Source organism: Hemiscyllium ocellatum, chromosome 1, assembly GCF_020745735.1.
Source record: "Hemiscyllium ocellatum isolate sHemOce1 chromosome 1, sHemOce1.pat.X.cur, whole genome shotgun sequence".
Taxonomy (NCBI): domain Eukaryota; kingdom Metazoa; phylum Chordata; class Chondrichthyes; order Orectolobiformes; family Hemiscylliidae; genus Hemiscyllium; species Hemiscyllium ocellatum.
In genome coordinates, this window is record NC_083401.1 from 163458846 (window position 1) to 163471072 (window position 12227).

General features: G+C 37.7%; 1 protein-coding gene across 1 annotated transcript in view; it reads right to left on the bottom strand.

The window, feature by feature from the left end:
* lrba (LPS-responsive vesicle trafficking, beach and anchor containing) overlaps positions 1 to 12227 on the bottom strand; it is an 866835-nt gene that overhangs the window by 384906 nt on the left and 469702 nt on the right. The window contains exon 39 of the mRNA XM_060827381.1: positions 1654 to 1800. Within this exon, the coding sequence (XP_060683364.1) occupies positions 1654 to 1800 (147 nt within the window). The remainder of the gene's footprint in view (positions 1 to 1653; positions 1801 to 12227) is intronic.

A 12227-nucleotide genomic window follows, 5' to 3' on the forward strand; every position in this document is an offset into this window, starting at 1 on the left:
GTACTGGCAAAGTGGTTACATCGCAAAACAACTTCACACTTGTTACTTTAGTTGAGGGCAAGATGAAAATAATATTGAACCACGAAATTCTACACGTGGATTAAATATTTTAAAAAGAGCAGTTTCTAATTGAAACGCTATACAATTTAAATTATCGTGGCTGACCCCGCTATGCTATAATACAAAGGCCTCAAACATTAAAAGCGTCATTTCTCGGTATGTTGTGCATTCACGGTAGAGACATAACACGCTGTTGATTTTTATTTCTTTGAGTTTTGAATATTAAGTTCGGGTTTGAACACTTGGTGACTCGTCAAAATGCAGCATCATAGCTAATCTCTATTCCCGCTTGAAGAATACTTCATCCTCCACTTTTAGCTATTCCTTTCCCTTTGCCCTCCAATTAGCAGCCCCCGCGTCCCCCACCCCCAGGCACCCCGAGGAACCAAAGGTATAGCTCCAGTCTGGTTTCTGCAGCCTCTCACAGCGATGACAGCAACCCGCTCCCAACCCCACCCAAGCGGAAAGCGCGATCCTCATTTTTTTTTGCACCAGCCGTGGCAGCTACCCGTTTTCTCTTCAGAGCTAGCAGTTCCTGGTTCCTTCCTGGTTCTCAGCTTGGTAACAGCCAAGCTCAGTGCCCACAGCCAGAGCAATAACACCTGTCTTGAAATTCACTTACAAGCGAAATACTTTGGAAGCTAAGTATAGGGCATCCGAAAGAATAAGATATCACTGCGCATACCGATCAAATGGTTTTTGTTTGTATTCTAGAGGGCTTCGACCGAAGTCTCTTCTGTGCAGGGCTAACCCAGATGCTTTCTACCGCGAGACGACTGCATCTGAATTCTTTTTTACGCGATCTGAATCCAATTTATTTATTTATGGGCATTATTTCTTCTGCTTAATATTTAATTTGGAGACTCGCCCCCAGATAACTGATGAACATAAGATGTAAGGAAAAATTATATCCGATGCAATGTGAAATCATACCGCCACAGTAAATTGTTTGCTGCTCAGGGCATGTGCCATGCGACAAACACTTCAGTGTCATATATCGAAATACTGCGGAGACTGCCCTGTAAGCGCAACAGCTATGAACAATAGCTAAATATTACGGAAATATTTACCATTTTAGTCTTGACTGTTTTTGTTTTGTGCCGCATTTCTGAAGACAAATTTGACCAAACGTACACATAATCATCTGATAGGTGAATATGTACTGAGGAACAAACCCTCCGCGGGAATATTTCCTTCAAAGAGAAGTTTAGAGCTGGAAATCAGGTCCGAATATGAACCCGTTATAAAAAAAGTTATCGGCGGCAAGAAATAACATCAGTCCCTGACGTTCCGGATATTTTCATAAACAAAATCTGGACCATCATGTCATTTCATTGCAAACTTTTCAAGGTTAGTAGAATGAAGCGCAAGGAGACAAATCAAGCTCACAGGGAAATGTGGAAAGTCAAATGCTAATGTAATGTTAGAGCTCCCGATGCAATTGCGAAGGAAAATGATATTTTTATTGGCTTCATTAGGATCAGACCAATTCATCACTGTCTCAGCAACAGTCCCAGGACTGAGTTTGGGAAATTGCACAAGGAGCTTTCGTTATAACGTTAAGCTGGTGTGAAGAAAGATAAATTATTTTACCCGCCATGTTATCAATCTCCTTCTCTTCCAGTGAAGTAAGCGTATCGTCGTCTCCCTCCAGCAGAATTTCGCTCTCGGAGTTCTGGTTGCCCACAGCTTGGCTTCGAATGGACTGTCTGCCTTTAGCCAGCACATCTTCCTCAGAACCTGTTAATACACACCACTCAAGCCCGTGAGAAAATACGAAAATTGGGTCCAGTCCAAACAAGGTCTCAGTGAAATATATCATAACCACAAAAAATATCGTTTACAGGCGATTAGTTTAACTTTTTTTTGAGAAAAGGGAGACACTTCCCTCTGGTCAAAGTTTATAATTTGTTGTTCAAAAATAGTTGCAGCTTTTGTGAGAAGTTTCATTGCTGGTCCGAAAAGCTGAAATAGTTCTGTGTGTTTTCAAATTATTTTTATTTTAAACAGATCTATAAAGAGTGTTGTTCACATCTGAGTTCAGTGACTTCGTCATAATTTGAATAACTGGTATTTTTGTATGAATTTTTAAGGCGCCGAATATTAAAATCGAATGACGTTGATTAGACAACACGATATGCATTTCCATTGTGTTGAGAGAATCTGGTTACCACGTTAAGGTTAATCAGTCCTGCTATTTCAACATATACCATGGTATAAGAAGTTTGCATTCCGTACATATGGAGGAACGTTTTAAAACATCAAGAAGAAAAATACTTTTGCAAATATACCTGGACAGAATTAAAGCAGGTAACCATCATTCATGAATTGCATGCAAAGTAAATTATCTTCCGTTAACAAAAGGAATCGCGTTAGGAAACTTCAACCCTTTACTCCATGTAATATTAAACACGGAAGACTGAAGATAACATGGTACAAAATCTTAGTCTTGACTTGAGTTGCACACCATTATTTGCATGTGAGAGCAAATTACCAGTAACCACTCGTTTCAGCAGCTACCTAAAATTTAGTGCATTTCCACCTACTCCAATTACTAAGTGCCGCTCCCCGGTCTTCCAATTGTACTGACTACAACATCACGAAAACAATACTTGCCAAACTAAAATCAATGCCACGGAAGTTAAATAAAGAAAATCGGCTCACAAACCATACTGTGCAGAGATGCTTTCAACTCTTACTCTATTCGGCTAAATGATTAAATTATGAAAGACAACCTAGCTAAACACTGTTCGGGCACAACTCAGAATGACAAACTAAATAATAGATGGCAGCCAGTTTTTTTTTCGCTGATCTTTATTAAAACGCAATAAATTTTATGAAATATAAAGACACGCAATGAAACCCTTTTTAATTTTACAATAAAATGTTGTTCAAGACACTTAAAATGCCAAACATTTTTGTCTGCCGTTTTGGAATAAAGCATTAAACTTTAAATACTAAAGCAGATCAGATTCACGTATTAAGTAGGGTCGTGAAACAATTTTTTAAATGAAACATGTTGACCTGGTGATTCTAACAGGCAAATACTCGGTTTACATGTGGACCTTGTGTATTCCAGTTTCCCAAAATTACGTATCGAGATTAGTTGCGCTTGAGTAAGCTATATAGATGGTTTTGCTTTAAATGTAAATTCTGATCTAACGTCATCAACGAAAATTAAACATGAACCCAAAAACTTGTTTCCATTAGTCGGAGCATTATTTGCATTTTAAAAACATATCACAAACTATGTTCCAAAATAGCTGAAGTTTGGCAGAAACAACTCAAACTAATTAATGGGAAGCGCAACAATTTCGTAAAAAAAAGTATTGTCCACATTTTTGCAAAAATAGTTGTTACTAGGAACATGATAATTTAATTACCTAGCAAAGTTGCAGAAATTCAGAAGATTTAGCTGTATGGTTGTTGTAATTGAACCCAACATGATTTGGTGATGCTGTTGGTGGACTGGGGTGGACAAAGTTAAAAATCAGAGCTAAAAATGTGTTGCTGGAAAAGCGCAGCAGGTCAGGCAGCATCCAAGGAGCAGGAGAATCGACATTTCGGGCATGAGCCCTTCTTCAGGAATCCTGAGGGACAGGATGTACATGTATTTGGAAAGGCAAGGACTGATTCGGGATAGTCACCATGGCCTTGTGCGTGGGAAATCATGTCTCACCAACTTGATTGAGTTTTTTGAAGAAGTAACAAAGAAGATTCCTGAAGAAGGGCTCATGCCCGTTACGTCGATTCTCCTGCTCCTTTGGATGCTGCCTGATCTGCTGTGCTTTTCCAGCAACACATTTTCAGCTCTGATTTCCAGCATCTGCAGTCCTCTCTTTCTCCTACAAAGTTAAAAATCACACAACACCAGGGTATAGTCCAACAGGTTTATTTGGAAGCACTAGCTTTCAGAGTGCTGCTCCTTCATCAGGTGGTTGTGACAACCACCTGATGAAGGAGCAGTGGTCCAAAGCTAGTGCTTCCAAATAAACCTGTTGGATTATAACCTAGTATTCTGCAGGTTGAGTCCTATGAAATTAGACCACATTGTTCTATTTTCTTTTATCTTTTGTTATAACATTCATTAGAACATCACAACACTAACATTCTCAAGAAACTGGATTTCAGGAAAAAGAAACATCAAAACAACCTCAAGATTCATAAACAGTTCAAAAAACTTAAAAATACATCCTGAAGTTTTCTAACTGATATTAACACCAACTTCTCTCTATTTACCAAGTGGACTTTAGTCATGAAAAGGCTTTTTCACTGTTTAGTTTTTAAGAGGGGAGATACTAAATGAATATTTTGCATCAGTATTTACTGTGGAAAAGGATATGGAAGATATAGACTGTAGGGAAATAGATGGTAACCCCTTGTAAAATGTCCAGATTACAGAGGAGGAAGTGCTGGATGTCTTGAAATGGTTAAAAGTGGATAAATCCCCAGGACCCGATCAGGTGTACCTGATAACTCTGTGGGAAGCTAGAGAAGTGATTGCTGGGCCTCTTGCTGAGATATTTGTATCATCAATAGTCACAGGTGAGGTGCCAGAAGACTGGAGGTTGACAAACATGTTTAAGAAGGACAGTAAAGACAAGCCAGAGAACTACAGACCGGTGAGCCTGACCTCAGTGGTGGACAAGTTGTGGAGGGAATCCTGAGGGACAGGATGTACATGTATTTGGAAAGGCAAGGACTGATTGGGGATAGTCAACATGGCTTTGTGCGTGGGAAATCATGTCTCACAAACTTGAGTGAGAGTTTTTTGAAGAAGTAACAAAGAAGATTGATGAAGGCAGAGCAGTAGATGTGATCTACATGAACTTCAGTAAGGCGTTCGACAAGGTTCCCCATGGGAGACTGATTAGCAAGGTTCGATCTCATGGAATACAGGGAGAACTAACCATTTGGATACAGAACTGGCTCAAAGGTAGAAGACAAAGGGTGGTGGTGGAGGGTTGCTTTTCAGACTGGAGGTCTGTGACCAGTGGAGTGCCACAAGGATCGGTGCTGGACCCTCTACATTTTGTCATTTACATAAATGATTTGGATGCGAGCATAAGAGATACAGTTAGTAAGTTTGCAGATGACACCAAAATTGGAGGTGTAGTGGACAGCAAAGAGGGTTACCTCAGATTACAACAGGATCTGGACCAGATGGGCCAATGGGCTGAGAAGTGGCAGATGGAGTTTAATTCAGGTAATGCAAGGTGCTGCATTTTGGGAAAGCAAATCTTAGCAGGACTTAATACACTTAATGGTAAGGTCCTAGGGAGTGTTGCTGAACAAAGAGACCTTGGAGTGCATGTTCATAGCTCCTTGAAAGTGGAGTCGCAGGTAGATAGGATAGTGAAGGTGGCGTTTGGTATGCTCTCCTTTATTAGTCAGAGTATTGAGTACAGGAGTTGGGAGGTAATGTTGCGGCTGTACAGGACACTGGTTAGGCCATTGTTGGAATATTGCATGCAATTCTGGTCTCCTTCCTATCGGAAAGATGTTGTGAAACTTGAAAGGGTTCAGAAAAGATTTACAAGGATGTTGCCAGGGTTGGAGGATCTGAGCTACAGGGAGAGGCTTAACAGGCTGGGGCTGTTTTCCCTGGAACGCAGAGGCTGAGGGGTGACCTTATAGAGGACTAGAAAATTATGAGGGGCATGGATAGGATAAATAGACAAAGTCTTTTCCCTGGGGTCGGGGAGTCCAGAACTAGAGAGCATAGGTTTAGGGTGAGAGGGGAAAGATATAAAAGAGATCTAAGGGGCAACTTATTCACACAGAGGGTGTATGGAATGAGCTGCCAGAGGATGTGGCGGAGGCTGGTACAATTGCAACATTTAAGAGGCATTTGGATGGGTATATGAATAGGAAGGGTTTGGAGGGATATGGGCCGGGTGTTGGCCAGTGGAACTAGATTGGGTTGGGATATCTGGTCGGCGTGAACAGGTTGGACTGAAGGGTCTGTTTCCATGCTGTACATCTCTATGACTCGATGTTAGCATTTCCACTAGACAATGTACTGGCAGATACTAATACAATGTTAGCTTTCTTATTAGCTGTATCTAACATTCTTCAGCAAATAAAGCAAAATACAACAATTCTCAAATTTTTGCTCTCCATTATGTACCATTAGTAATGAAAATTCACACCTCAGAGGAATGCAAAACATGAATATAGTGTATTATGTCTGTTTTGCATTACTCTGTAGGAGTGAAATGCAGTGTTCCAAATCAGTATATCACCCAAAAGTAAAGCTCATATCGATCACATGCTCATCATATTGGTTTGGGTTGACAGAAAAGTCTTCATAATTATCAAACTGAATGATGATCAGATTGTTGTTTTAACATTTAAATACAGGGCATGTGATTCAAAAATACTATTGAACCCATTCTTTAACTGATGTGAAGCCCAAGTGAGACTAACTTCTTTAGATGATGTCAAACCACTTGTCGAATCTTATTATTTCCAAAGCATGTCACACTACATCAATTCAAAGCAACTCTGCAAAATATGTGATACAACTTTCCTGTTGTGATGTAAATTTAACAAAATCTGTCACCAAATGATGCAATCCTGTAACATTTCATTTGCTCACTTATGTGAAGCTATTTGATGCCTTTACATTGCTGTGCTTTCCTCTTTATCTTTCACCCAAGCTTTAATAAACGTAAAACACATGATATTTCTCAATTATATAGTTAGAGTCTCAAATGTTCCTGAATCACAATAAATACAGAGATACTGCATCTCATTTTGTTTCATTACAGTCCCACAAAGCTGTGTTTACTTTACTAAAGTCATGCTTGCCATAAAAAATATGCAATTTCACTGTGATTATCTCAAGAAAACAAAGCAATTCAATCAATTAGCATACCACAGTAATATAGTCCCTCGTGGCATGCTAAATCAGTCATGTTGCAAATTTGTCCTCCAAATACAATGCTGTTCTTTCTCCAGATTGCTTTACAAAATACGTGCGGATATCACAATATAATTTGACTATTTAACAACTCAAATGGTGCCTTAAAATTGGCTCAATTGCAATAAGATTATTTTAAAAATCAATACAAAATGGGAAATTATTGAAAGACTGAGAATAATTAGTAGGACAAGATCTAAACTGTATTTTGCCCAGTTTGTGTAAGAAAGACAAATTATCAAATTCTTTGTAAATCATTAATTTCAGAGGTTAAAAATATTGCATGCTGTGGGAAAAAAATACAAATATTTAACATGGCCTTCCTGCAATTAACTCTCCTTTGAGGTTTTTCAGTTAGCAGAAGCATTACAGTTTCCCAGTATAAAACACATGCAAGGGTAGCTACAGCTTATAGACATTAGTGATTAGAACTTTTACTACAGCTATTAAAAAGCCCTGACCTGCCAGTGTAAGACCAAATAAAATCCAACAGACCTCTATGATAAACATTTTAATTGAAAATATTTTCAGCTTTATATTGACCAAAAAAAAATGAATGAAGTGACCATAATTAAATTCTGGTTGGTGGCACAAGCTACATTGTGAATAAGATGGTCTCACGCACACATTTTGCACTAGCTGCAATATAACCGTCACCAGTACAAAGTGAAAGATTAAGAAATGACGTAAATGAAAAGTCAGCTCTTTATCAACATTAAAAAAGACAGTATTTGATCATCAACAAACTGAACTCCTTTCATACATACTTCTTGTTTAAAAATGCTGAGTTGGCAATGTAACTCAGTTTGCTATTACTCAGAATCAATCCTATTTTAAATGTACACCATAACTATCACTAAACAACCATCGTATTACAAAATCAAATAGCAAATCCAGCATAAGGTATTAAATTCTGACATGTATAAGACATTTAGAAAAACAATGAAAAATAACAATAGTTGAACAATTTATGCTGTGCCATAAAGGACAAAGTAATCCATGGAGCACACAGATAGCAACAGTTTGAACAAAAAAGGATCTATGTACTTTTCTTCCACTAGAATCCTTTAAATGCTCTTAAAATCAGCCCTGGGAAATACAATTAAATTGTCAGAATTAACAAATTTGTTTTTAACAAGAGAGTGGCCTGAAATGCAATTATGGTCTGATATTGATCAACAACATAGGAACTATTATTCTTCAGGTATTTACTCTGCCACCTGCACACTAGAGGGCTTACTTCAGTACAAATCAATCCCCCCCCAAAAGATGTCTCATTTCAACAATAAATACATAACTCGTCTCAGCAGAACTACATTGCCCTTGGATATTTTACACTAAACTGTTTTAAAGTTTTAGATTGGTTTAAACAATTGCAGATATACCCAGGTTCACTAAATAAAGCAGCCCCCTCAGTGTTATGCTGAAAATGAAATTTAAGACATTTTTTCATTATTTAACAGGATACTCATTTAAATGTCATAATTTATGTTATTGCAATCTAAATACAATTATTTATGAGGAAATATCTTCTAAACTCTTTCAGCTAGTGATGTGTTCCTTATAAATATAGCCTAATTTCAAAATGATTCTCTGCAAGAATGGTTCACATTCACAAATTCAAAGGCCAAATCAATTTGCTGCATTGTTGATGTTATAAAATAGCAAGGACATCCATAAAGAAACAAAAATTGGGATTGTTAATATTGTAAAATAAAAATGTTGATTAACTAAAGTCTAATTCAAAATGTTCAAAACATACAGCTGTAACTTTATGTGACCATATTCCCTTATAGCAATGACATACTTAGTGTCTGTACTTGCAAATGCATCCACAGAGTTTTGCATTCCAACTACAGACTGTTGGGCATTTTTTTTATTCATTGGTGCCAGAACATTCATGAAATATTTGATGTCAGAAAATAATTCATTAATTTATTGCTAATGTTTAAATATAGTAGTTGCTTAACGTAGGAGTATAGTTTTAATTTTCTGATTAGAGATTTTACTATTCTGATTAGTCACATCAGTTTTAGCTGAAAGGACAGGCCACTTGACTAAAAAGAAAGCTTTGATTTATCATTTGTGTACAACAAAGCCAGAGAAAGAGAGGGAGAGAGTTTGTGTGCGTGCGTGCATATGAGAGAGAGAGAGAGAGTGCAAGAGACACAGAAAGACAGAGAGAGACACAGAAAGACAGAGAGAGACACAGAGATGGAGAGAGGGAGGAGAGGGGTAAGTGGCACCACAAACACTGTTTTTTAGGGACAACATAGAAAAGTTACAGTTAGTGCATAGACAGCTGACAAGCAGAAATTAAAACTCACTACATTTTTTCTCATTAGCTACTGTTAGTTTTAAGAAGGGGATTAAAGGTGAACATATAGAGTCATAGAGATGTACAGCACAGAAACAGGCACTTCAGTCCAACTCGTCCATGCCAACCAGATATCCCAACACAATCTATTCCCACCTGCCAGCACCCAGCCCATATCCCTCCAAACCCTTCCTATTTGTATACCCATCCAGATGCCTCTTAAATGTTGCAATTGTACTAGCCTTCACCACTTCATCTGGCAGCACATTCCATACACGTACCACCCTCTGCATGAAAAAGTTGCCCCTTAGGTCTCTTTTAGTTTTACTTCTACTGGAGAGACATGATTTGAAACTAGCCCAAAATAGATGAAAGAAAAATTTCCCTTTGATGTTGAATCTTTAGGGTCTTAAGTTAAATTAATATAAGCTGTCACAAATGCAACTCCTAGGAGAAGTAAGCCCAGGGTGTAAAACTATCCATAAATTGCCACTAATTGTGTAACTTCACTCAACAAAGACACATGGACGGCAGGTGTAGAAACAAAAATATCTTGCTGGGTGATTTGTTAGAAAACAACAACACAATGCTAAAGAACTAATAATTTTATTCCTAAACTATTGATACCACCCTATCCAATTAATATCTGCTTCATAATCACAGTCAATAAGTTACTGTTTGAGGTACAATTCACAAAACAAACACTTTTGACAGGAAACAAAAACTGGACCCAAAATGTTAACTCTACTTCGTCTCCACAGATGCTGCCAGACCTGAATTTCCCCAACAATTTCAATTTTTATTTCAGATTTCCAGCATCTGCAGTTCTTAGTTTTATTGTGATAGGAATATGATCTGTTATACTAATAATAAATTCTAGAAAAATATAGGCGTAAAAGAGCCGTCCTCAGTTTAACAAGAGCATATCGAGAGGAACAGCAGTAGGCTTTTTAACTCGAGCCCTCTCCACCATTCAGAGAGATTATGGTGATCTACACAGACACCATTTTTGTATACTTGCCTTTGATATTGATCAATCTCAGCACTGAATATACTTAATGACTCACCTTTGAACCTTATAGGGAGGAGATTTCTAAAGATTCATCAGCCTCAGTGAAAGAAACTTGTCCTCATCACAGTTCTAAACATTATTCTAAAACTGTGTCCCAAGTTCCTAACTAGCAGCAATATCGTCCCTGCAAGTACCCTGTCAAACATGAGTTTGCATGTTTGAATGTAATTAGCTCCCTTGCTGCTGAACTCCAGATAATAGAGGCCAGTCCATTTAACTTTTCCTGATAGGGAATTGCCATGAATTCATTCGGTGACACTTTCTTTCACTCCCTTTATTGGAAGCACATTTTTCTGCAGGTAAGGAGACCAAAACTGCACTCAATACTCCAGGTATGGCCTCCAAGGCTATATGTAACTTCAATAAGACATTTTTATTCCTTTACTCCAATCCTCTTACAACAAAAGCCAACATTCACTTTCTCCCTTAATTGCATATTGTATTTATTATTAAAATTTCAGTGACTCATGAACCCAAGTATCTTTGAAATTCAATATTTCTTAGCCTCTCATCATTGAAGAAATTCTCTGTATTTCTACTTTTCCTACCAAAGTCGATAACCTCACATTTCTCCACTTTGAACTTCTGTTAAAATGCTTGCCCACTAATTTAGCCTTTCCAAATCACCGTGAAATTACCTTTACGTTCTACTTACAATGCTTTTTCACTTGGTTGTGTATTATCTGTTAATTTAGATACAGTACATTTAATCCCACATCCAAAACATTGGTATAGATTGTGAATAACTGAGGACCCAAAACTGATCATTGTATTGTCCCACTTGTCACAGCCTAAAGACTTGAAAATTATCCATTAATTCCTACTGCTTTCTGTCCATTAAAAATTCCTCAATCCATACAAGCATATTTCCGCACACCTCTCCACATACCTCACCTGTTCTGATTTTGATTATTAACCTCTTGTGTGGAACCTAATCTGCCAGCAAATAACTGGACTTGAAGCAGGAAGTGCTCACAGCAGTAGTTGATTAGTCACTCACTAATCAAGCCTAATACATGAATGTGTGTGTTCTTACCACCAGGACAGAAGGCCCAGGTTCAAATTTCACCTGCTCCAGAAGTTTGCTATAACAACTCTGAACTGGTTGATTAAAAATATCTGTACCAAAATAGAATTGTGCCAAATCTATCATGAGAAATTTTATCATGGAAACTAATGGAGAAATTAGAACATCTACATAACCATGCTAATAAATTAAACAAATTAAATATGCATTCGCAAAGACTGGATTATAGAAACTTTCAAAAACTAAGTGCAAACCGATACCAACTGGATATGAATTAGCAACTAACTCTTTCATCAACAATTTTGACAAGTTATAACTACTATGTACACAGATTACAAGACCATTAATATCCAAGAATCTAATGACCTACTCACCAGCAAAATTAACAAAGGTGAGCCACAGTCAAAATAGGGAATCTATTTTTCTGCTTTGCGCACAGTTTTTTGACTCATAGTCTGTAATTGCATAGAAACATCAGGCAAGAAGTAAGCTGTGCTATTCAAAACAATATTGGCTGATCTAAATTTCAATGCCATATTTCCACTTTCTCCCCTACCATGATCCTTTAAAATCTAAAAAAAACTCTGACTCTTTCTAGAACATATTCAGTGACCTATTCTCCACAGCCTTCAGTGAAAGAGAATTCCACAGGTTCACTACCCTTTGATTAAAGAAATGTTCCCTCATCTCTATCCTAAATGGGCTACCCTGTATCCTGAGATTGTAATCCATAGTTCTAAACTCCACAACCCAGGAAAGCATCCTCCCTGCATCTAGTCTGTTTCAATTAGATTCCTTCTTTTCCTTCTCAACTGTAAATAGGTCA